General features: G+C 41.9%; 1 protein-coding gene across 6 annotated transcripts in view; it reads right to left on the reverse strand.

Annotated features, from left to right (window-relative positions):
- ADAMTS9 (ADAM metallopeptidase with thrombospondin type 1 motif 9) overlaps positions 1-22,409 on the reverse strand; it is a 156,169-nt gene that overhangs the window by 79,166 nt on the left and 54,594 nt on the right. For all 6 annotated transcript variants that reach the window (XM_026501180.4, XM_057311868.1, XM_057311867.1 and 3 more), the window contains 10 exons: positions 22,273-22,368; positions 14,817-14,983; positions 14,595-14,724; positions 13,849-13,975; positions 10,397-10,607; positions 9,730-9,894; positions 7,308-7,472; positions 3,395-3,514; positions 683-787; positions 378-545 (listed from right to left, as the gene is read on the reverse strand). In XM_026501180.4, the coding sequence (XP_026356965.2) occupies positions 378-545; positions 683-787; positions 3,395-3,514; positions 7,308-7,472; positions 9,730-9,894; positions 10,397-10,607; positions 13,849-13,975; positions 14,595-14,724; positions 14,817-14,983; positions 22,273-22,368 (1,454 nt within the window). The remainder of the gene's footprint in view (positions 1-377; positions 546-682; positions 788-3,394; positions 3,515-7,307; positions 7,473-9,729; positions 9,895-10,396; positions 10,608-13,848; positions 13,976-14,594; positions 14,725-14,816; positions 14,984-22,272; positions 22,369-22,409) is intronic.

Genomic DNA, 22,409 nt, shown 5'->3' on the forward strand with positions numbered 1-22,409 from the left:
CAAGAGACTGAGGTTACAGGAGGCATCCAGACTCCAGGTGAGAGGCCCTCTCCTTACTTCCCTCTTCTCCCTGGCACTTTTGGTACTCCACTAGCCTACCACATTCTCATGTGATTCAATTAACACAAGGTTTTCCACTCAATCCAACAGGATGGGGCAAAGGAAACTACACACTGATTTACACACTTTAACAGCGTCTATTTCTTGCACGTCTGGTTAAGATTCATACCAGCTGTCCATATATGAGGCAAAATAATTTAGATCACAGACTAAGTCCGCTTGTAAAATAATACCCATTGACATCTGGGACCTGTCACTAGTCATTGTCTTATGGTTCCCCCAGTGATTTCCCCATTGCAAACAAGGCACTCGCTTACAGGGCTCCAGTCCAAAGCCTTCCACTGCCCACAAGGGGTCACAGAACATTCTTCCTTTGCCACTGGTCTGGGCAGGGTTCTGCAGGCGCTCTCGTCAGCCACAGAGCCGTCCTCATCCCGGCAGCTGACGTATCTCATCCGAGTACCTTTCCCACAGGTGGCGGAGCACTGGGTGTTGAAGTAAAACAATGCAGGTATGTTATTTGAAACAACGATTCATTGGACGATAACCCACTTCCTGTAGTCACGTCAGAGAACCTTGGCCTCCCCTTCCACCCTCCCTCTGTCTTCCGTCTATTTCTTACTGGTGTCCAAGACCCAAATCGCCACTGGGTTCTTGGTGTATTGTGTGTGCTTCTCCTTGGTTCCGGGACAGCAGGGGGAGGGTGACAAGATGGTAATTCACAGTCCTAGACGGGGGAGAGGGGAAAAAAGCCAGTTACCTTGAAGTCTATGCACACTTTAATGGGCAAGGCAAATAAAATTTAAGGGCTAAAAATTCTAAGACCTCAGATTTCTCTGTGATTCTGGGCAAATCACATGTCATCTATCAGTCCCAATGCTTTCACCTATAAAATGGGGTATGTCATCTGAGTCCCTCTGTGAATGCACTGATATAGGGCAGTGATTTCCTGAACGATGTTTAATACCATAGTTATTTGCCTGTTCATGTGGAAAGAGAAAAAATTATTGTAAAATGGCACATAAGTTGGGTAAGAACAGGGTATCCTTTTAAAATGATCAATTGTGAATTTTTAAAAACTCTGAAGACCAAATTCTGTTCTCACATTTCAATTAATTTCCTAACCAGAAGTTGCTAATCATGAACGGTGTTCCAAGTTTCCCTAAAGAGAACTCCCGCGGAGCTGATGGTCAAATCTAGACCTAAGAGTTTCCAGGGCCTGGAATGTATATAACCCTCCTCAACCACTCAGAGGAAATCCCTGCAGTGAATTGAGGTTATCTCTGTGTAGATAACATTTTCAGATTTATAGATGGGAAAACAGAAATGAATACTTGTTCAATTTAGCAAATATTCTTTGATTAAATACCTATCCATTAAATGCCTGAGATGGGCCCTGCACAGTGCGAAGTGTGATGAGCTCGGTGCTGAGCCCAACATTAGGGAGCTTACAAACTGAATGGGGAAATTCCATTACTTGGCTCCAGACCCTGCCTATTCTTATGCCCACGGTCCAAAGAAACCCACATGAAACTCTTCCCACAGTGAAGAAATTGTGCATATGATTCAATTCCATCTGATATTAAGGAACATTTAGAGAGAAATGTATATTTTGAATCTCTAAGGGAGTTGCTAAATCCTCACCTCATGACAGTTTAGATGTAATAGCTAGCATTTCACATGCATTTAGCTTGTGGTTTAGAACATTTCAGAAACGTTAAAAAAAATGACATGGGTCACAAATGGTGTTTTATCATTGATCAACAACAACATGAACAATAATGCTGTATTCATTTACTTTTTGACACTTTTCATCTGTTAACAACACATGCGGAAATGCGCTCAGAACGGAAGCAGGACATTGGCCAGTTGGGGCCTTAGAGCATGAGCTCTGGGCATAGTCAGGGTTCAAATCCTGTCTTTGGCAATCAGAAAAACTGATTTACAAACCTAAGTCTTCTCTTTCCATAAATGATGCTAAAATCCAGGCCCACGAAGAGGAAGGTGCTGGTAGTGATTGCCCACTGGCTCTCTTGAGAAAAAAGGTGTGCATGGGTGTGTTTGTAGCAATGTATTTATTTATACACACAAACACGTGCATGTATATTTATCTATATATATAGATGTTTGTTTGCTTATCGTAAATTTTACTGATATAGAGGATGGATAGCATACAATTTACATACAACACCATATACAATTCTTTCTTTTAAATTCCGTACAGTCAACTGAGTCTCATAGAATACTTTCACCGATTTTTGTTGAACTCTTGAATCTGTTGCCAAAATATGGGTGTAAGTGCTGAATAAGTGCAGTTCTAACATGAATGAGAGTTGATATTTCATACTGAGGAGTAAGGTGACAGGGACACAGGCAAGATCTATATCAGAACTCCATTCATCTACCAATGACATGAGTGACTCCCACGCCCCAAGCAGACAATGATTTCCAAATACCAGAAGGATATTTCCTTAATTTGATGTGTTATTTACAATGTAACGGCCCTGGACTTGACTCTTTGAAGCATAACCTATGCATAATCCACATTATTATCATTTTCTCTATCACTCTTTTAAGTCTAAAAAAATAATTTAAACCCTGAATTATAGCATTTGTTGATTTCTGTGATTTACGTACTCTCACCACAGCCAATTTCAAGCTACCAATGTGATGTGATGAACACAGACTTGGGAAGAGATGGGTAATAGCTCACCATTATTTAGTATTTCCACCATACAGATACATACGTAAATGTAAATCCCCTCAAGAGCACAGATAATAGTAAAATGGAGTAAAGCAATGAGAAAGTGATACGGCTGGAGTATTTATCAGCTTTGTTTTAAATACCATCTATATAATTTTAGGTTTATATTTTCAATTTTTAATAATGCCTATAATTAGCAACCAGCTTGCAAAATTCCTGAAAATTTACCCATCAGCTCTTGTGAGCTGGTGCAGACCAGCTCCAGCACACTGCTGTCCAAAGATATGACACTATCTGCGCTAAACCTAATGTTGAAATCATTAAAAAAAAAACCAAAAAAAACCTGAGTTCAGGAAAACAAAACCCAACAATCAACATTTGCTTTCCAATAAAAAAAATCAGAATCAAATCTCCATGCACTTCAAATAACCAGAGAAGAAGGACACTGGCATATCAAAATATTCGATTCAAGATGTAGCAAATAGGTACGTCTGGACAAGTTAGTTAATCAGCTGGTTGCTCCACCTACATAGTTATGTAGGAAAGGACTTCAATTTTGACTCAACCACCAGGCAGTTCTAGTATCTGAGAGCCCAAAGCCAAGAACTGAGCTGGACAAAGGGGACTTACCTGGGTATCAGTTGGTCTAGTTGCCGCATTGCAGTCATTGTCATCTACTACGGACATGTAAGTCCCAATGATGCATTTCACTGCTCTTAGCTGGTATCCTTGCCCACAAGTGACACTGCACTAAGGGAAAGAAATACAACAAAAGGTGCGCACATTTCAGCAAATTTTACAAGAAAAAAAAATTTCCCCCATAGTGGAACAGAGGGCTGGCATCCAGAGAAATTAAGGAAACGGGAGCAATCCTGCTCTGCACAAATTATATTCATCACTTATCACTTGATGCATGGAATTATTTCTACCTCCCACTGGAATTATATTTGTAGGAGTTTAACTCCTTGACTGTGACTAGACACATCCCTATTTCAAAACTTACTACAAAGCTACAGTGATCAAAACAGAATAGAATAGGACTACGTCCAGCAATAAACCCATACGTCTATGGCCCAAGGATTTCCAACAAAGTCTCAGCCATTCAACGGGGGAAAGAATAGTCTCTTTAACAAACGGCCATGGGACAAGTGGCTATCTATATGCAAAAACATGAAGCTGAACTCCTAACTCAGGCTATACATAAAAATTAACCCCAAATAGGGGTGCCTGGGTGGCACAGCGGTTAAGCGTCTGCCTTCAGATCAGGGCGTGATCCTGGCGTTATGGGATCGAGCCCCACATCAGGCTCCTCTGTTGTGAGCCTGCTTCTTCCTCTCCCACTCCCCCTGCCTGTGTTTCCTCTCTCACTGGCTGTCTCTATCTCTGTCGAATAAATAAATAAAATCTTTAAAAAAAAAAATTAACCCCAAATAGATCAAAGACCTCAACATAAGAGCTAAAACTATAAAACTCTGAGAAGAAAAGCTTATCTAAAAGCTTCAAGACATGGGATTTAGCAGTGATTTCTTGGATATGCCACCCTCAGCACAGGCAACAAAAGAAAAAATAGACAAGTTGTATTTTATCACAACTTTAAAACTTCTGCATCAATGGACACCATCAGCGGAGTGGAAAGGCAACCTACCACGGGATTGGAAAGAATAATTGCAAATCAAATTTCTGATAAATGGCTGAAATCCACAATATAAAGAACAATTATAATTCAACAGCAAAAAGTCAACCTCATTAAAAAATAGGAAAAGAAGCACTATTAAACTGTACACTTAAGGGGCGCCTGGGTGGCTCAGCCAGTTGAGCGGCTGGCTCTTGGCTTCTACTTGGGTCGTGATCTTGGGTTGTGGGATTAAGCCCCATGTGAGATTAAGCCTCTGTGTTCAGCACAGAGTCTGCTGGTCCCTCTCGCTCCCCTATTCCCCCTCTGCCTCATCCCCCCCTCTTTCTCTCTCTGTAAAATGGATAGGTAAAATCTTTAAAAAAAACAAAAAAACAAGCAACGAACAATCAAACAAAACCTGTACACTTAAAATGGTTAAGATGGGGGCAGCTTGGGTGGCTCAGTTGGTTAAGTGTCCAACTCTTGATTTTGGCTCAGGTCATGCTCTCCGAGTGGTGAGATGGAACTCCACATCAGGCTCTGCGCTCAGCGTGGAGTATGCATGAGATTCTCTCTTTCCCTCCCCTCTGCCCCTCCCCCGGCTCACGCTCTTTCTTTCTCTCAATAAATAAAATCTTTAAAAAAAAAAGGTTAAGAAGGTAAATTTGATGTGATATGTTTTTTGACCATAATTACATTTTTTTTAAATGGGCAAAATATGTGAATAGACACTTCTCCAAAGAAGATATACAAATGGCCAAGAAGCACATGAAAAGATTCTCAGTATCATTTGTTATTAGAGAAACGCAAAACCAAAATCAGAATGAGATCCTACTTTACTCCCACTGGGAGAGCCATAATTGAAAAGGGAGAGAATAACAAGTGTTGGCATGGAGACAGAGAAATTGGAACCCTTGTGTATTGTTGGTAGGAATGTAAAATGGTGCAGGTTCTGTGGAAAACTGTTAAAAAGTTAAACACAAGCTTATCATAGGATCCAGCAATACCACTCCTGGGGATATACCCCAAAAGTATTGATATTGGGTATTAAACCAAGCACTCATACATGAACATCCGTCTCACTCCTATTCACAATAGCCCAAAGGTACAAACAATCCAAATGCCCAGCGGGTACGGATGGATAAACATATGTGGTACATCGGCACAATGGAATATTATGCAGCCACGGAAAGCAATGAAGTACAGGATATGTGCTCCAACACAGACCCTGGAACACGTATGTGACGTGAACGGTATCAGATGCAAAACATCACATACTGTGTCACTGCATTTACACAAAATACTCAGAAGAAGTAAATCCATGGAAGTAGAGAGCAGATTGTTGGTCGCCAGGGCCTACGGGGTTAGGGGAAACGGGGAGTAATGGCTTCCTGGGTACTTTGGGGTGATGAGAAAGTTCTGGAACTAGCAAGAGGTGGCAGCTACACAACATTATGAACGTACTAAAGGCCACTGAGCTGTTCGCGGTGAACTGCTTAGTTGTGTGACATGTGTTTTACTTGAAGTAAAAAACATAGACTGAGTATGCTCCTAATGTTAGTCTAAAAATACTAGAAGAAAATCAGATGTATCAATACTAGTAATTTGTACAGAGTAAAGGAGTGTGCTTGGTTTTGCTCTTTTTGCTAAATTGCGTTTTGCAAAATTTCTCTTCTGAACATGTATTACTCTTAGTATATATATTATTATAATAATAAATATATATAATTATAATAATAAATAAATATATATATATACACACACATACATATGAACAGTTTGTCACCCTGAATTCATGTTCAGTATAAGGAAGGACAAATCTCTGGCTAGGATTGGTAGACACGGATAAAAAGTAGGCCCATCAGTTCTAAAAGATGTTACAGACACGTCTTCGCAGTGACCCTGAGCTGGGTTCTCTTTCTCCCTTTCTCTTTCTCTTACTCCCTAAGAGTTATGCAGATCCAGACAGAAAGGAGGCTGGACTTAGAAATGTAAGAGATTCTCCCTGTTTAGTGCGATCAGACATGATCAGCCCTTCTGCCTGGGCGTGGGAGGGTTCAGAAGAGCATCAATTCGATAGAAATTGTAAGGGTGCAGTGATAAAGCTGCTCGCATTTATTGCATGCATCCTGGAAATAAAGACATACACTGGAAGAGTTGCTGTGGCCGGGCAGGGTGGGGGGAGAGTTATTCTTCAAGAGACTGTGGAAGAGACAGCCGACAGCTGCTTTGCTTCTCCTGGGAACTTGGAGTGCTGCTTAAATAGTACCCAGGATGCTTTTGCTTCTATATTAGGAAGGATTTAATTCCCAGAGTAGTGGCTTCTCAAATGGGAACCCAAGGGAGACTAACACTCTCTCCTTCGAGAAGAGTTTAGATTAAGACTGTGGGACTTACAGACTAGGGGACTTGGAAAAGATTCTTTCCAAGTGAGATGATTCTGCAACTTTTGATCAAATTACTTCTGTAGGGAGGGTCTGACTTACATTTATGAGAGGTGAGCTTTGGAACCATGACGTGGGGAGCCCAAACATCCCTCCCAAATCCCGGTCCAGACGCCCCTGCCGAAGGCTCTGGACCCCATTCCGTAATGACCCACAGCAGCACGCTAGATAGAAGAAAACGCCAGCCGGACACGAGATCTGCTGTGAGTTTGTTCACACGCTCGGGTGCTCAAGCTCCTCTTTGAACCCAAGGGCGAAGCCCGTCCTGTGTGTCTGCAAAGGGAACAATCAGCTCCAGGAGGGCAAGCAGCAAGCCTCGGGGCAAAGTGGTTGCAGTGTTTCTTGTGCCCCATCCAGCGCCGGGGAGGTACAGTGCAAGTCACAAGACCCAGCAGTTAAATCCCCACCACTGGAATGCCCCTCTGCAAGCCCTCTCCAGATAAGAAGGAAAGAATGTAGTTAAGAACTTTATCGTTCAAAATACCTGTCCCCAGGGACCCGCCTGCCAGGACGCACATTCTGGCTGCTGACAAGTCTGCATGGAGGCTGGCTTGGTCTCAGGGTCACAGATTCTATCGTTTAATCGATCTTCACCGAACTGACACCAGACCTGGCGGTGTTTATGCCCTTTTCCGCAGGTGACCAGGCACTGTAATAAAGAGCACAGCCAATCAGGGGTGTTTCTGAACAAGGTGCTGTGGTTCCCAGGGATTATTCATGGATGAGGAGGAATAGATGTGCTCTCTTCCCACAGCCATTCCTCTCTCTCATAGCAATCTGTAAATACATCAAGGCTCATTTTTCTTTCTTCCTTCCTTCCTTTCTTTCTTTCACTCACTCGTTGTGTATTTATAAAGGCTCTGGCACAGTGTCAAGCCCAGAATGAACTCAGCACAGCACTATGCCATGAGATACAGATCTCCCCTGATTTATGATGGGGTTATATCCAGGTAAACCCATTGTAAGTTCAAAATATCCTAAGTCGTTCACCAACCGAACATCATAGCAGAGGCCAGTCCACCTTAATCGTGCACAGAACACTCACATTAGCCAATGGTTGGGCAAAATCGTCCAACACAAAGCCTAGTTTATAATAAAGCATTGACTGTCTCATGTTATTTGTTGAATTCTGTACTAAAAGTGAAAATCAAAATGGTCATGTGGGTACAGAACAGTTGTAAGCGTATCGGTTGTTGACCCCCACGTGACTTCAGTCACATGAGTGACTGGGATCTGCTGCCACCCAGCATCACAAGAGAGTATGTACCACCTATCGCCAGCCTGGGAAAAGATCCGAATTCAAAATTCAAAACGTGTATTGCTTTCACATCATTGTAAAGTAAAAAAATTGTTAAGTTGAACCATTGTAAGCCGGGGCCAGTCTGTATTATAAAACATTATCTATGATTTTCTAGCATAGAGTTAAGCGTGGAGAATTTATGAGTCAGACCAATGTGGGTTTTAATCCCAATACAACCAGCTACAGATACTAAGTCAAGCGACAGTTCTGTACCCCTGTTTTCTCATCTATAGAAAGGATAACAATACTGCATACTGCAAAGAATTGTGAAAACTGAATGAAAAAAAAAATCCAAGTAATGTGCTGAGCACATGTTCATCTAAAAAATGTTAAATATCAGCATCGTTATTATCCACGCTCATTGCAGAAAATTTGAAACATACAGAAACAGGTAAAAGAGAAAAGTATAGTAATAAAAAATCTCACTACCCGGGGATCCTCATTATTAATATTTTGCTATTTTCCAGTTTTTTAGGCTAAGGAATGTTGGGTCATCCCGATATATAGTTTGATGTCCCCCACCTCCATTTTAGCAACTTGTCTTGCAAAGGTTTGTTACTTGATTTGAAACGATACTTTAGCTATTCTTAGCTATCGAGGTAAAACTCTAGCCCTTCCTTCATCTTTTTTTAAAATCCAAACGCTAGCGCTGAGGCTAAGGCAGCTTGTTAACAGAACAAAACCAGTAGGTTTGCTGTTCACTTGTGCAGGAATCAGACACTGTTAATCACAGGTACCTGCCTGTCTGCCATTTCAGGGCCATTAATAATACCCTTTTAAGATTCATATTTTATTTGTTGTTGAAAGTCAACAGTTAACACTGTGCTTACATGGTTGAGATAAGGAAATGGGCATGGAAGTTGTGGCAGAGAAACAAACATCTCTTTTCACGCATTCCTGACTTGGCCCATAAGTTAGGGAACTTCTGTGCCCCTTCCACTTGCCCCTGTGAAGGCAGGCTGAGGCGGTGACCTGTGTGCTGAAAATCTCACTGGGCTGGGCGAATAGTGACAGCTAACAGTGCACCATCAAAGCAAGAAAGAGGCTTTACCTTCTTTCTCTTGCCGCCCTGGGCCACCTGTGCTAAGCAATGAGGGCTTGCCTTAGGCTTCATCAGGTAAGGAAGGAGATCAGCAAAAGTCTGGAACACCCAACTAGTCCTTTCTCTTCTAAGGTTTCCACTAGCAAATGGATAGGTAAGTCAGACACGTCACTTATGGGGGTTTAATTCTCTTATTTCACAGTTTTTTTTCTTTAGCTTCAGTTCTAAGCTAGCACAGCTTAGTAATTAATAAAGCTCTTCTTTTCCTTTACAATGACTTAGTCGGGGCTCAAAGATGAGGAAAGGGGAGAGACAAGAACTTCAAAAATCACCAACAGAAGCTATCAGAGTGGGCGATCCAGCCAAACCCACTGTGCCTCTGGGGTCACCAGTGGACTACTCACACCCCACACAGCAGTCCTGGGGCAGATTGAGGACCTTGGTTGCTTCATCCAGAGGAGGGGGGATAAAAATGCAGCAGGTGTAGACTTGAAGAGAGCTGGAGAGACTCAGAATTAAGGTATCAGAGATGACCTAGGGGAAATAAGAGCCCTCTTATCTCACCTCTGACCAGTCTGCTGTTTTCCACTGTGGACAAGGGAACTCATTGCATCTCTGAACGGTGACTTTCTCTTGATGTGTGCATTTGCTGTCATCCAGGACATCGTTGCGGGTGTTGACACAAATAGCCCTTCTCCTCTGGCTTCCACCATCACAGCTTTTCGAACACTGAAAGGAAAATACGCTAAATAAAACTGTTGTAAGTTTCTTCTCCGGCATGGTCAAGGTCCTGGCTATGCTGCCTTGTCCCTTTCAGCCCTTAAGAAACAACCACCCAACTGATCCAATTCTAGTTGTGGTTTGGGGAGTATCTGTTCATGTTATTCACCAGGTTTATATTAAAGTCAGTATTAGTGAATCTGCATAAGAAAATAAAATTGGAAATCGCCTGTGGGGCATGGAGAAAGGGATTAGATGAGTTGTTCCACCACTCTCAATTTTCCACATGCCATGTTCAATGTCATATAATCAGACATTACAAATTGATCATGGTACTTTTTCCTGCAGAATGAGGTCAGGCATTATAAATCAATCATGGAACTCTTTTCCATACAGTCTCAATAGGGTTTCTCAATGCAGCCCTAACTAATCAATTCATTGATTGGCCACCATCAACTAATCAGAGTTAGCATCCAAGAAGAAGACTCTCATTGAGTGAGAACCAACTTACTTCGGTCCATGCAGAATAGCGCCAGCCACCTGTGTTACATTCTCCTGAGCATTTTTCCCGGTTGCTTGGTTTGGGGTGACCACTGCAAAAACTGTCATCAACCTTCTCGGTCTTCCCATCTAGCCTGCTATATTTGGCACAGTAGATGTCTAATGTGCGGTAACCCAAGCCACACTGGGCACTACATTCGCTCCTGCTGGCAACGTGCCACCTATGCATAAATAATGGGGAGAAACCAACATTTCCGTTAAATATGTATGTCCTATCTATATTCAACTAATAGAAGAGTGGAGTTCTTTTTTCTTCCTTAACTCAAATACCATGGACCCCAAAGCCACAATCAGTTACTGAAATCCAATTTTAAACCAACATATCCATGTGTTTTTCATGGCTCCCAACGTACTTGGAAGTCACAGAGTGATAGTCAGAGGTTCTATCTTTGTGAAGATTCTCCCTGGATACAGTCAATCAGAAATTCAAGCAACCAAAAAGAGGAAAACAGTGGAATTCAACAGAGCAAAAAAAGCAATTTTATATTTAAAAGGTTATGCAACTCAGCATTTCATTTCTCAAGAAGACTGCTTCTGATAGAGAACCATCGCTGGAAACTCTCCGTAGAAAACCTCCTTTGTACGGGTCATGCTGAAACGTGTTCAGTGAACATCCTGGGACTTAATAAGGGAAAGGGTAATTGGACTGTAACTGTGAATTTCAAGTGTGCCAGACTCTGTGAACAAAGACTAAGTTCCTCTTAAACATGGACCATAGTCTATATAGTTCGATTAGACAATTTTTTTAAAGACTTAATTTTTTTAGAGCAGTGTTAGGCCCATGCCAAAACTGAAAGAAAGGTACACGGACTTCCCATATGCCCCAGTCCCCACACATGCACAGCCTCCTCATTATCAGCATCTACCCACAAAGTGGGGCATGTGCTGAAAAGCTGACTTATTCTTTTAATGCCTCCAAAATACGGTCAGTGCTTAAATTAAAATACAAGCATTTTAAACTGAGTATAAGAGTATAAATAAATAAGCTTAAAATATATGTTGTTGATTCAATTTAACAATCCAAAAAGGATAATTTCTTCATAATCTTCATTTGAATTAACTCTTGTTAACTGTCTACCTCTCAGAAATTGGGTAGTTTGCCAAATACGGATGCCCTAAGAATTCTTCCATCCACACCTGTCCAGGGGCAGGACTGGGAAACAATGAGTACTAGCCACATGCTTATCTTGGAGTTTCTCACAAATGCTTAAAAGTAGGTCAGAGTTGACCAACTTTTACGTTCAGCATACAAAGTGGGCTACTGCGATTTTCCGTTAGAGTGACACAGTATTTTGGGATTTTGTTCTAGCCGGAACACGTTAAATGAAAGACTGTAAAACAATGCTTTATCTCATCCTGTCAAAGTTTAATCTGGGCAAACTCGCACTTCCCTGAGGAAGCGAGGCAAAAATATGGTCCAATTCAACAGAGGCATCTGGAACTTTCATCTGCTCTTTGATTCTTGGCTACCTTCTCTCTGCCTTCATCACCATTTTCTCGTGGAAAGCTTATCTATCCTTGGTAAGGGAGGCAGGAATCCTTCCCCCACAAGAAGACACACCAGCAGATCGAGTGGACTAGAGTCCCCCTGATATTCACACAATCCTCAGAATTTGAGCCAAGAACCTGGAAGAGTCTGTGGAAATGTCACAGCGTTGCCTTAAGAAAGTTCTCCTCAAAATGCTATTATCATCTGCTTCATATTCTCTCCCTGGAAGGTGGTCTCAACTTCAGGGTTTTGAATTCATTCGCTTCATTTCATGTGACAATGCATTTTATTACTGTATTTCAGAGAAGCAAAGTATTTGTTATAAGTAGAAACAAAAACTGTATATGCCTCTGCGGGTGTGTGGGGCATTGTGGGAGTAAATAATACTAGGAATAAATCTGGGAACTACTGATTTAAGCAGGTTTCTATATTTCAGAACTTCTCTAGGCCTTCCAAATATTAATCGACATGGTGCATGCCTGCACAGGGGAGGAGAGAGTTGGTAAGGCTTCTCACACATACTGGTTCCCCATGAATCATCTGGTGGAACTTGTGTTCCACAGACATGCTTTGGGAAAACTATTGAGTTTGATCCATCAGTAACAATCCTCTCTCCAGTCTTTCAGCATTGTCCATAGCTATTCAGCAACAATTAGTATGAACCACAATGACAGTGACTGTCAGGTTTTTTGTGATTAATTCAGTTCTGCAATTATTTTTCCGAAAAGACCTTAACTTTAATTGAACTAAATTAACTCAATTGGCTGAAGCAATAGGTTTATAAGTACATTACTTACCTATAACAGAAATCAATACTGTATAGTGTATATGTCTGCCTTTTAATGTCTTGGGTTTTTTCTTTCTACAATGACTTAACAATGCTTTGTGACAGGCCCACGAGCAAGTAGGTCAGCGATGCTGGTTAGACAGGAAGTACAGTGGGGGTGGAGAGAGCCTGGGCTTTGAAGTCAAAGCCATCAGGTCAGGTCTGGCAAAGATGTGGCACTCATGCCACGTCTCCTCCATCTACTTGCATGACAGACATTACTAATTGATCCCGGCACTCCTCTTTTCTCTTACAGCCTCGAGAGGGCCTTATAATCTTCACTCCAGCACTCTAGGCTATTGATACCATTGGCTAAGATTTGGCATTGTGAAGTGGAACCAGCAAAATGCTTAAGTATTCACTTTGCCCATTACAAATGGTAAAATCCTTACAATTTTCCACACCACTCAACACTGATAATTTCTCTTCTGTAGAGAATTAAAGCATCAACTCATGTTACCTGCATTTAACTGACATCCAGAGTATACAAAGCAATGCCCAGGCTATTTAATATTCAAACATGACACAGATAACCTTGCAGGGGAATGGGAAAGCTTTAGAATTCTGTACCCACTCACTATTTCTTGCCTCAGATTTCATACTTCTCTTAAATACAGAGTATTTTCCGTATCTAGACACCTGTATGAAGATTTTCTTCTGGTTCCTTCCATGACTTTTACATTAGGGCACTGCAACTTTCATATGCATAAGATTTCTTCTACTGGGAGTATAGAGTACAACATACCGGTACTTTGAGAGTTGGCGTTCCCCTGTTTTCTGTTGACATTTGTACCAAACGTACATAAGATATACCAATACCTAGCACTGAGTTGTGAGGGTGAAGTGAGAACTTCTTTTGGCAAATGCCATACTCTATAAGCTATTTTTAATTCTTAGGAGAAGACCAAGAAATCCGCAGGCATATGTCTTGGATAATTGGTTTCAGAGGGATGGAAAATTGGCTGTAACTTAATTCACAGAAACGCAAGAAAGGGGAGCTAAAGACCACTGTCTCCTCCTTCTGTTCCTCTCACCTGCAAGGCCCTCACAGCTCATAGTAAAGACCATGAACAAACACTGGCCTCACCTCAGGTCGCAGTCTATGCCGCAAGGTTCGGTAATGGGTGCTGGCTGGGGCAGTCGGTCACATCTTTGATCAGAAACCGTAAGCTGATCAGATTCCCGGGTGCAAACAGGTTTTCGCTTCCGCTCCCCTAGGCAAGGAGGAAAAAAACTTAGTCAGAGAAAGTAACCTATTTCAGAAACTACTCAGACTAGGGACTAGCAAACATTTTCTGTACTGGGTTAGATAGCAAATATTTTTGGTTTTGTGGGCCATATGACCTCTGTCACAATTATTCAACTCTGCCATTACAGGGCAAAGACAGATGCTCATAAGCAATATGTAAACATAGTATAGCTCTGTTCCGATAAAACTTTATTTATAAAAGCCAGGTAGCAGGCCGGATTTGGCCCACTGGCTATAGTTTGCTGGTCCCTAATTCAGGCAAAAGGAAATGAGATAAGTAATACATAATATGACTACTAAATCTATGTCTCTGGAAAATCAAAGAGGCAAAGTTGATTTTGCTTGGCTTCACACATGTATATGAATCCCTTAGGGAGAGGAAACCCAACATATCCTGAATCCCTTAAAAAGCTCAATTTGCCAGCCAAAAATAACCAGAAAGATGCAGAGAAGGGAGATCAGAGAATTCATGCAGATAGAAAGTTCTGTAGATTACATGCATTTGGCTGCTTCCAAAGAAAAATAAATAAAAAGAATTAAAAAAAAACCCTCAAATCCCCAAAACTCAACTGAAAAGTAGATACCTTGGCAGGGTTTGCTGCATGCTTGCCAGGGCCCATGACTGTTCCAGTAAAACTGCTGGGGTTTGTCTTCGATTGGAATATTGAAAGAATAGCGTACATCAGGGTTGTATAACTTTCCCACCGACAGCACCTGCGATGAGCAGACAAAATGGAGAAGCTGTTTGCAGGTCTGGTGACACCACATGGAAAGAAAGGGTCATGGGCTCTTGGTCAAGTTTTTACCTGAAGCAAAAGTTCTTGTTCAATGCGGTCTGTGGAGTTAATTCTTTCCACTACATTGTCGGACCCGCTGTACTCTATCACAGCATTGCCAAAGCGGATTTCCCTTTTGGACATTGTGACAACGAAGTCTCCATTTAGCAAGAATTCACCTTTACTGCTTGATAAAGCTGTAGATGAGAAAAGAGAACTCACTAATTTGCTGCCAATGTCTCACTGTTTGAAATACGAAATAATACTCTGAAAGGCAGAGAGTTGGGAGGGCAAAGAATATCTACTTTTCAGTCAGACAGGATGGACTCAAATGCTAGTTTTGCCGCTTGCCAGCTATGTGGCCTTGGGAACTCACTTTCCCTCTCCTGCTAAAATGGAGATAAAAACACGCACCCTCGTAATTACATTACTGAAATATGATATAAGGTTCTAATTAGCATGGGGTTTGATATACAAGCCCTACATTACAACTGGAAGCAGAGGTCTTATGATTTGAAAATATGTCTAATGAACTGAACATTTATGAAATTGATGCCCATGCAAATATCCCTATTTTATGTTAGGATTAGTTGAGCCTATTGAATCTTTGTTAGTCTTCCTTGACAGATATTGGAATCTGAAAATCCATGGCTGACATGATGCTTAAATGTCACTCTTTCAGTGAGGCCTAGTGTAGCAGCCAGCCTCCAAGATGGCGCCAAAGGTCCTTGCCTCCTGTTATTCACACCCTGTATTGTCCTCTCCCACATGGAATAACACTGACTGTATAATCACTAGGATTTTGAGGAAATGACAGAGTGTGACTTCTGAGGCCAGGTCTCAGGTATTGTGGCTCTATCTTGCTCTTCCTTGACTCTCTGGCTTTGGGAGAAGCCAGCTGAGCTGCCATGTTGTGAGGTTACCCAAGCAGCCCCCACTGAGAGGCTTCCTGTAAAGAAATAAAGCCTTCTGCCAACAGCATCTGAATGAGGCATTTGGGAAGTGGATCCGCCAGCCTCAGTCAAGCTTTTAGATGTGATTACAACCCTAAATGAAGTCTTAACTGCCACCTCATGAGCGACCTCAAGCCAGAAACACCCAGTTATGCTGTTTTCAATTTCCTGACATGCAGAAACTAGAATATAGTACATATTTGTTATTCTAAGCCACTATGTCTTGAGATAATTTGTTATACAATAAAAGATAATTAATACACCTTCCCAGACCATTCTTTTAAAACTGCAATCTCCCACCACCAGCACAGATTCCGTACTTGCCATCCCATTTCCCACCTTAATTTTCCTCCATAACACTTTGTCTATGCTCTCTCTCCCCAACCAAGAATGTAAGTCCCATGATGGCAAGGATTTTTGGGCCCTTTTATTTACTGCTATATCTCAGCTTCAAAAAGAGCACGTGGTACGTGATCAATAAATACTTTTTTTTTTTTTAGAAAAATGAATGAATCCACTGCAGATCTTGAAAAAGATGAAACAATCAGAGAAACTGAAAAAGTCATGTTAGAGAACTACTTGAGTCAAGTGCCAAAATATTGGCCAACCGAGAACTTGATGAAATTAGACCTATTATAAACTTACAAAAAGTAAATAAAATGGACAGAAAAGCTACAATCAGGAGAAATGATTTATTTATCTAAGTGTCAAGAGAGACTACTAAGAAAATGAATAAAGCCCCAGAAAGCTTTCATACAAATGACTCCTTTTCAGGTTTTATTGTTACATTTCAACTTAAAGCAAAGAACGTACTATTCTGCCATCACATAATTTAACCAGAAAACTTAGGTTAAGAATATTTATCAATTGCTTTATCCTATAATCTAGAAACCTCCGCATGGTTTGCATGGAAACATAATTTTGTTTACTATAAGAAAAAATCTATTTTCATGCTTTTTGATTAACTTCTCCAGATAAAATCCTAATCATATCTTCACCCCCTAGTATTTATTATAAATTTTGGTTTTATTGTAAGGACCACTTAGTTTTTTTGTTTTTGTTTTTGTTTTTTTTTCAGTACTACCATTCCTTGAGTAATGAATCGTCTTGAGTATTGGGCTTGACATGAAACAAGAACTCAATAAATCAGAGCTATTAAACATCTGAGCCCTGAACAAAGTATAAAAAAAGGCCCTCTTACCTTTAATAAGTTGTGCACAATTAGTAAATCTCAGTAGGGAGGGAACCCTGAAATGCACAGGCCATGTATTTAAGGGAATAAAAAGAATGTGGAAACAATTCAGGTGGCAAATAGGTTTCATCCCAGGTGCCAGTGTCCACCAACTGGTCCTAGCTGCTCGAGAACCTATGCAGAGCGTGAATCGTTGGCAGCATCATGCCTCAGCATCATGTTAGTGACATCGGTCTTGGTTGCGGGATGGGGAGTCAAGATGCCTGAGGTGCGTGCCAGATCCTAACCTGTCTTTCACTGATGCAGGTGATATCTTGTCTTTCACCAGGCAGGCCAGAAGGGGTTTAGAGGATTTAGGGAAAGTCGGTATTGTACCCTTATGTGGAGATGACTGAGGGCTGAGATGAAGCCGTGAATACTCTTGGTGGCTCCGTAGCGGCAGGGTCCTTGTTTTCTTGGACATGGCAACCTCACAGAGCTCACTCATTTGGACGCTATACTGATGGAAGTACTACTCTTTCTAGGATCGGTAATTAGTGCATGAATTCTGTTCCTAATCCAGAACTTTTCTTATACCCTCATGTAAGCCCCATCTTGGTCCTGAGGGAAGAATGAGATGCCTTCACTTGAAATGGTTGGGAAGAATGGGGTGACAGGGAAAAAGCTTTTAAAAACACAAACCCTCCGAAATCTTGTCTTCTTCTTAACTCAAAATCCTTTGATAGCCCCTCTCCTATACAATTTTCTTCAAACTCCTTAGCGTAATCTTCTCAGCCTCACCATTCACTCCCACCAATAAACCTCAATTCCCAGTCATTTATATCGCCTCGTCAGCCATATCTTTTTCTACACTGAGGCAGGAAAGTGAAGTGGTTAAGGGTGTGGGGTCTGAACTCAGACCAACAACGACTCCAACTCTTCCCACTTTCTGACAAGTTTATGTGACCTTGGGTAAGTTACGGAACCTCTCTCAGCCTCACTTCTTTCCTCTGGATAATGAGTTTCTTGCTGGATTGTTACGAACACGAACCAAGACAGTGCGTACAGGCTGCGGTTGCTGGCAGCTCATAATATCTTCATGTGCACCGTCTCCTTACCGCACCTTACAGTTGCCTGATTTAGGGATGAGAGAAGCATGACTTAAATATTATAAATTACTCCCCCAAGGCCAGGTGACTTCCAACCCGGGGAGGTGGGCTTCCAGAGCCTGTTAACCACTAAAGTTTTCTAAGAACAAGATCAACAAGCACCCTGTTCAATGAATTCATGCATGCTCTCTTATGTACAAGTTGAAATCAAATTCGTTTAGCTCAAGATTTTTAACAATTAAAGTCATTTGTTTTATTAGACTATGTAAGCCTCTTTAGGAAAGCGACCATTTAAAATGCACTTTTGTAACCCTAAGAAAGATCCTGGCCCATAGTAGCTGCTCAATCAATGACACTGAAAGAAAGAGTGACTGATTGGATCTGACATTTATGACAAGGAGAACAGAGTGCTTTCAGCCAAATAACTGTTTCCCTGTCAGTGTAAAGCTCTGACAACCTTGTCTCCCCTACGGCCGCTGTAGCGTGAGACCCACCAGCCATGTGAGAGGCAGGACTTTCAATGGGTCACTGATTAGAGGCAAGGTTGTTTCTGTGGCCCCTCAGACATCCTGAGGCTGCCTCCTAATGTGGGTCACTTACATGGTGACAGCTGGACACGCTGCCAACACAATCACCCAGTTCTTTCAGGTGAGGTCGCATGCTAGGTACCCAGCTGATGTTTCACCAAAATGGGGGAAATGAGATATCACAAGACTTGCTCTGTAAATTAAGTGATAATCCAGTTTTGTGTGCATTCAAAGAGCAGTCGTCTGTTGTAGGTTAATTCTGGGGCTCCTTTCCAACCTCTCCTGGCGTCCTCTTGGGCTTATGCTGACTATGGGCATTTTACCCTTCTCTTCATGCTCCCTCTCCCGGTGGATGGTGAGGAGGAAGGAAGTAGGAGTCATCAGGGGAAATGAGCTTCATGATTTATCCCAAACTGAATTGACTCCTGTCTTCCCATTGCCACAATTAATCGAGAGCTAAGTGTACTGGAGATAAAGAAGTATCGCAGACACGGATCCTTTTTCTCCTAAAGAAACAGGAACACAGTGGCTCTGGGTGCAACTTGGCTTTAACCCAACAGGAGGGAGCGGCCTGTGTGAAAGGATGGCCTTTGACAGGGAGGCTTTCTGCTTCGGTACCTTGTGAAACAAATAGTTTCCTGCAAACGACAGTCTATTGCCCAACCTTCCGCTAATGCGATTAGGGGAGCTAATTTCCTGGGTTGGTTTCCCCCCCATTTCACCCATCAGAGCTGGGTTGCTACAAAGGCCCTCTCTCCTGGAAATTGCTCCCTCACCAGCACATGCAGAAAGAGTGTGGCTTGACTGGACTTTAAAACAATGGGAGGGATAAGGATGAAGATGCCTTAGCAACAGAACAGCTGTGGGTTTGAAAACCTTCTTAGATATTTGCTGCAGCTCCTTCAAGCCAGGAGTAAATGTTTATGCACCTCGGATTTGATGATGTCATGTTCTTCCTCACTTGTTAAGAAGCCACTGTAAGGTTCAAAGGCCCTGAGGTCTCAACCTTCACACTCAGTGAACTGTGGCCATCTATGCTTGCACACTTTGCATTTGCTTCCAGAGAGTTGTTCTTTTGCCAACAGGTGACTTTACCCTAATATTCCACTAAAAAGGGCCATGACTGTCCCAGACTGCCTGTCCCAGATGACAAATCTTCTTTAATTTTGCTTTCGTTCTTTACAAGTAGATTAAGAAACCTCCCATGAGGAATAAAAGGTTATCAGGAGGCCCTGCCAATTCAGATGCCTGGCCTGGTTGATGAAGTTGAATTGAACTGAGGCCACTACTTGGAAAGAGATTTTTCCAAGAAGGAGCAGAAGAGAGGAGAATCCTTCTACCTTTCAAAGAGAAGAGAGAAGCGGGTCAACATGGCTTTTGGCTTTCAGGAAATTAATTAATAAAGGAGGTTGCATGCAATGCTGCTGGATTTATTTAGGAAATCGTAAGGCCATAGCAGCAGCCACACGCTCAAATTTATAACCCAGTGTACGCAGAAAAATGCTTGACCTATTTGGCTCAGTGGCGAAATGGGAAATGTGGGATTCCCAAAAAGTAACTTTGAAAAAGGTCCTCAAGAACCAGCAGGGAGTCTGCTTCTCCCTCTTCCTCTGCCCCTCCCCTCCACTTGTGTTGTCTCTCTCTCTCTCTCAAATAAATAAATAAAATCTTTAAAAAAAGACGCTAGTGGTCATAGGGCTAAGTAAGGAACAAATTGTCTCATCTCAGTTCATGGCAGCTCCATCTTCTCTGCTACTCAGGTAGAAACCTTGGAGTCACCCCTGACTTTTTTCTTTCTCTCACATACCATATTTAATCTATCAACAAATCATGATGACTCCACCTTCAAAAAATATCCAGATATCCAGATTTTGACCTTGTACTGTCACCTCCACTGCTCCTACTTGGGGCCAAGCCACCAGCATCTCTCCCTTGGATTACCGCAATAATTTCTAACCAGTCCTCCTGAATCTACTCTGTGCCCTTCTTCCACCTAACAGCCAAACCACTCCTTTGAAAATACAAATGTGATTATATCCTATCGTTCCTCAGCTCAAAATCTTTAGTAGCTCCCCGTCTCCCAGAGCACAAGCAAGTCCTTTCAATGCTTATATGGCCCTTTATGATCTACTCCTGAGATATGGTCGGCTCCCTCTAGAACTCTCCTCTGTGCTGATACAGCTACAGGCACATGGGCCTCCCCCTATTCTTGGAATAATCTGGACATGCTCCTACTTCAAGCATTTTGCACTGGTGGTTCCTTCTGCCTGGAATGCACTTTCCCCAATCAACCTGTTTTGTCTTGCTACAATTCAATCACTTCACTATTCCCAGTTCACCTTCAGTATCCCAATTTCCCTTATGATATTCTATCTTCTGATAGCACTTGCCACCTTCTAAAAGTATTCAGTTAGCTGATCTATTAAGTTATTGCTTATCATCTTTCTACTCCCACCAAAATGTAAGTTCCAAGAAGACGGTGATTTTAACTTACTTACTTCTGTTTGTTCTGCTCATTGTACCTAGAAGAGTGCCTGGGCCATGTTAAGGAAGTGAATGAGTGAATAATGACATACTGCAGAAAATGCTATAATGAGGTCATGTATACATATTACACTTGATCAGCATGCTTGGCTAAAGGATCGTTGTCTAGCTATCAAGGACTTCATGTAGACATTCCAAAATACAGATTCCAAGTCTAATCTGATTCAATGAATAATTACTGACTAGTTCATTACGTCCAAATGTGTGCAGAAAGCCTCTACGGAGGTTGAATTCAGATGCATAAATAGAGTTCTTGCCTGGACATTGTAAGAGGACAAGTACATGCATTTCTTTTAAAAAGTCACTGCCCAGTCAGACTATTGTGATTTCTTCTAGATCAGAGTACAACCCATGCTGCTTTCCATGGCTAGGAGGGAGGTGTCTGGTTGTGCGAGGTGACCAGCTGAATCCCTTCAGTCATGACACCACTCCCTTTGTCCTTCTTTTAATTAAAAATGGTTGGGAAATTTCATAATCCCAGTGGTTTACAGAAGGGTAAGTTGACGTGGGACTGGGCTGAGCCAACTGTTGAAGTGAACGCAGGGTTGACGGCATGTGGTGATTTAAACAGAAGGCACAGATAGGAATTAATCATGTGGCTGAACGTGTGAGAAGGATGAAGAATCCATAAAGTCACAAGGTGGGCCATTCTAGTCATGACATTACTAGACTTGCCACTCTAGAACCTTTTGGAATAACCGGGCATAATGAAATGCTGACTGAGCCCACCAGTGGTCTGTTACTGTTAGAGCTGGTACCACAAAAATGAGGGGAAGTAATATCTTTGATAAAACATTTGCTAGCCAGTTACCCATAGGACAGATTGCTGTTGTTGCTGTCATCGTCGTCATTGTTGTTTTTGAAGACTCAAAGAGAACAATGATTTTTAGGCTAAGCTTACATGGTAAGTGCGTTCAAAATTTGATGTAGGGCCTTCCTACTTATTACCATCTGGAATAAATCCCTGATATTGACTACGGTAACTCCATGACTCTTCCATCAATATTGTGAGGTTATACACATGAGGGAGAAATAAAAGAATGAATTTCAAGATCAACTACTTGTATGAAAGTACATGACACCCAACAGCTCTCTGTGTGCACAAGGGGGAAGGAAGGAACGTCGGCCGACAGCTCCAGAGAAGCCAAATTCCTACCAATGGCAGGGGATGTTCCATCTTACCTAAGTAGTTATCATCCTCTGATTTCCCTGAGAAACTGTGCTGCCTCACGTCGATATTGGTAGCACCTGCTGGGATTCGGACCACAGTGTTGTAACCTGAAAAGAATTTAGCCATAATTCAGTATTCCACAGCACAG

This window comes from Ursus arctos, unplaced genomic scaffold, assembly GCF_023065955.2.
Source record: "Ursus arctos isolate Adak ecotype North America unplaced genomic scaffold, UrsArc2.0 scaffold_14, whole genome shotgun sequence".
Taxonomy (NCBI): domain Eukaryota; kingdom Metazoa; phylum Chordata; class Mammalia; order Carnivora; family Ursidae; genus Ursus; species Ursus arctos.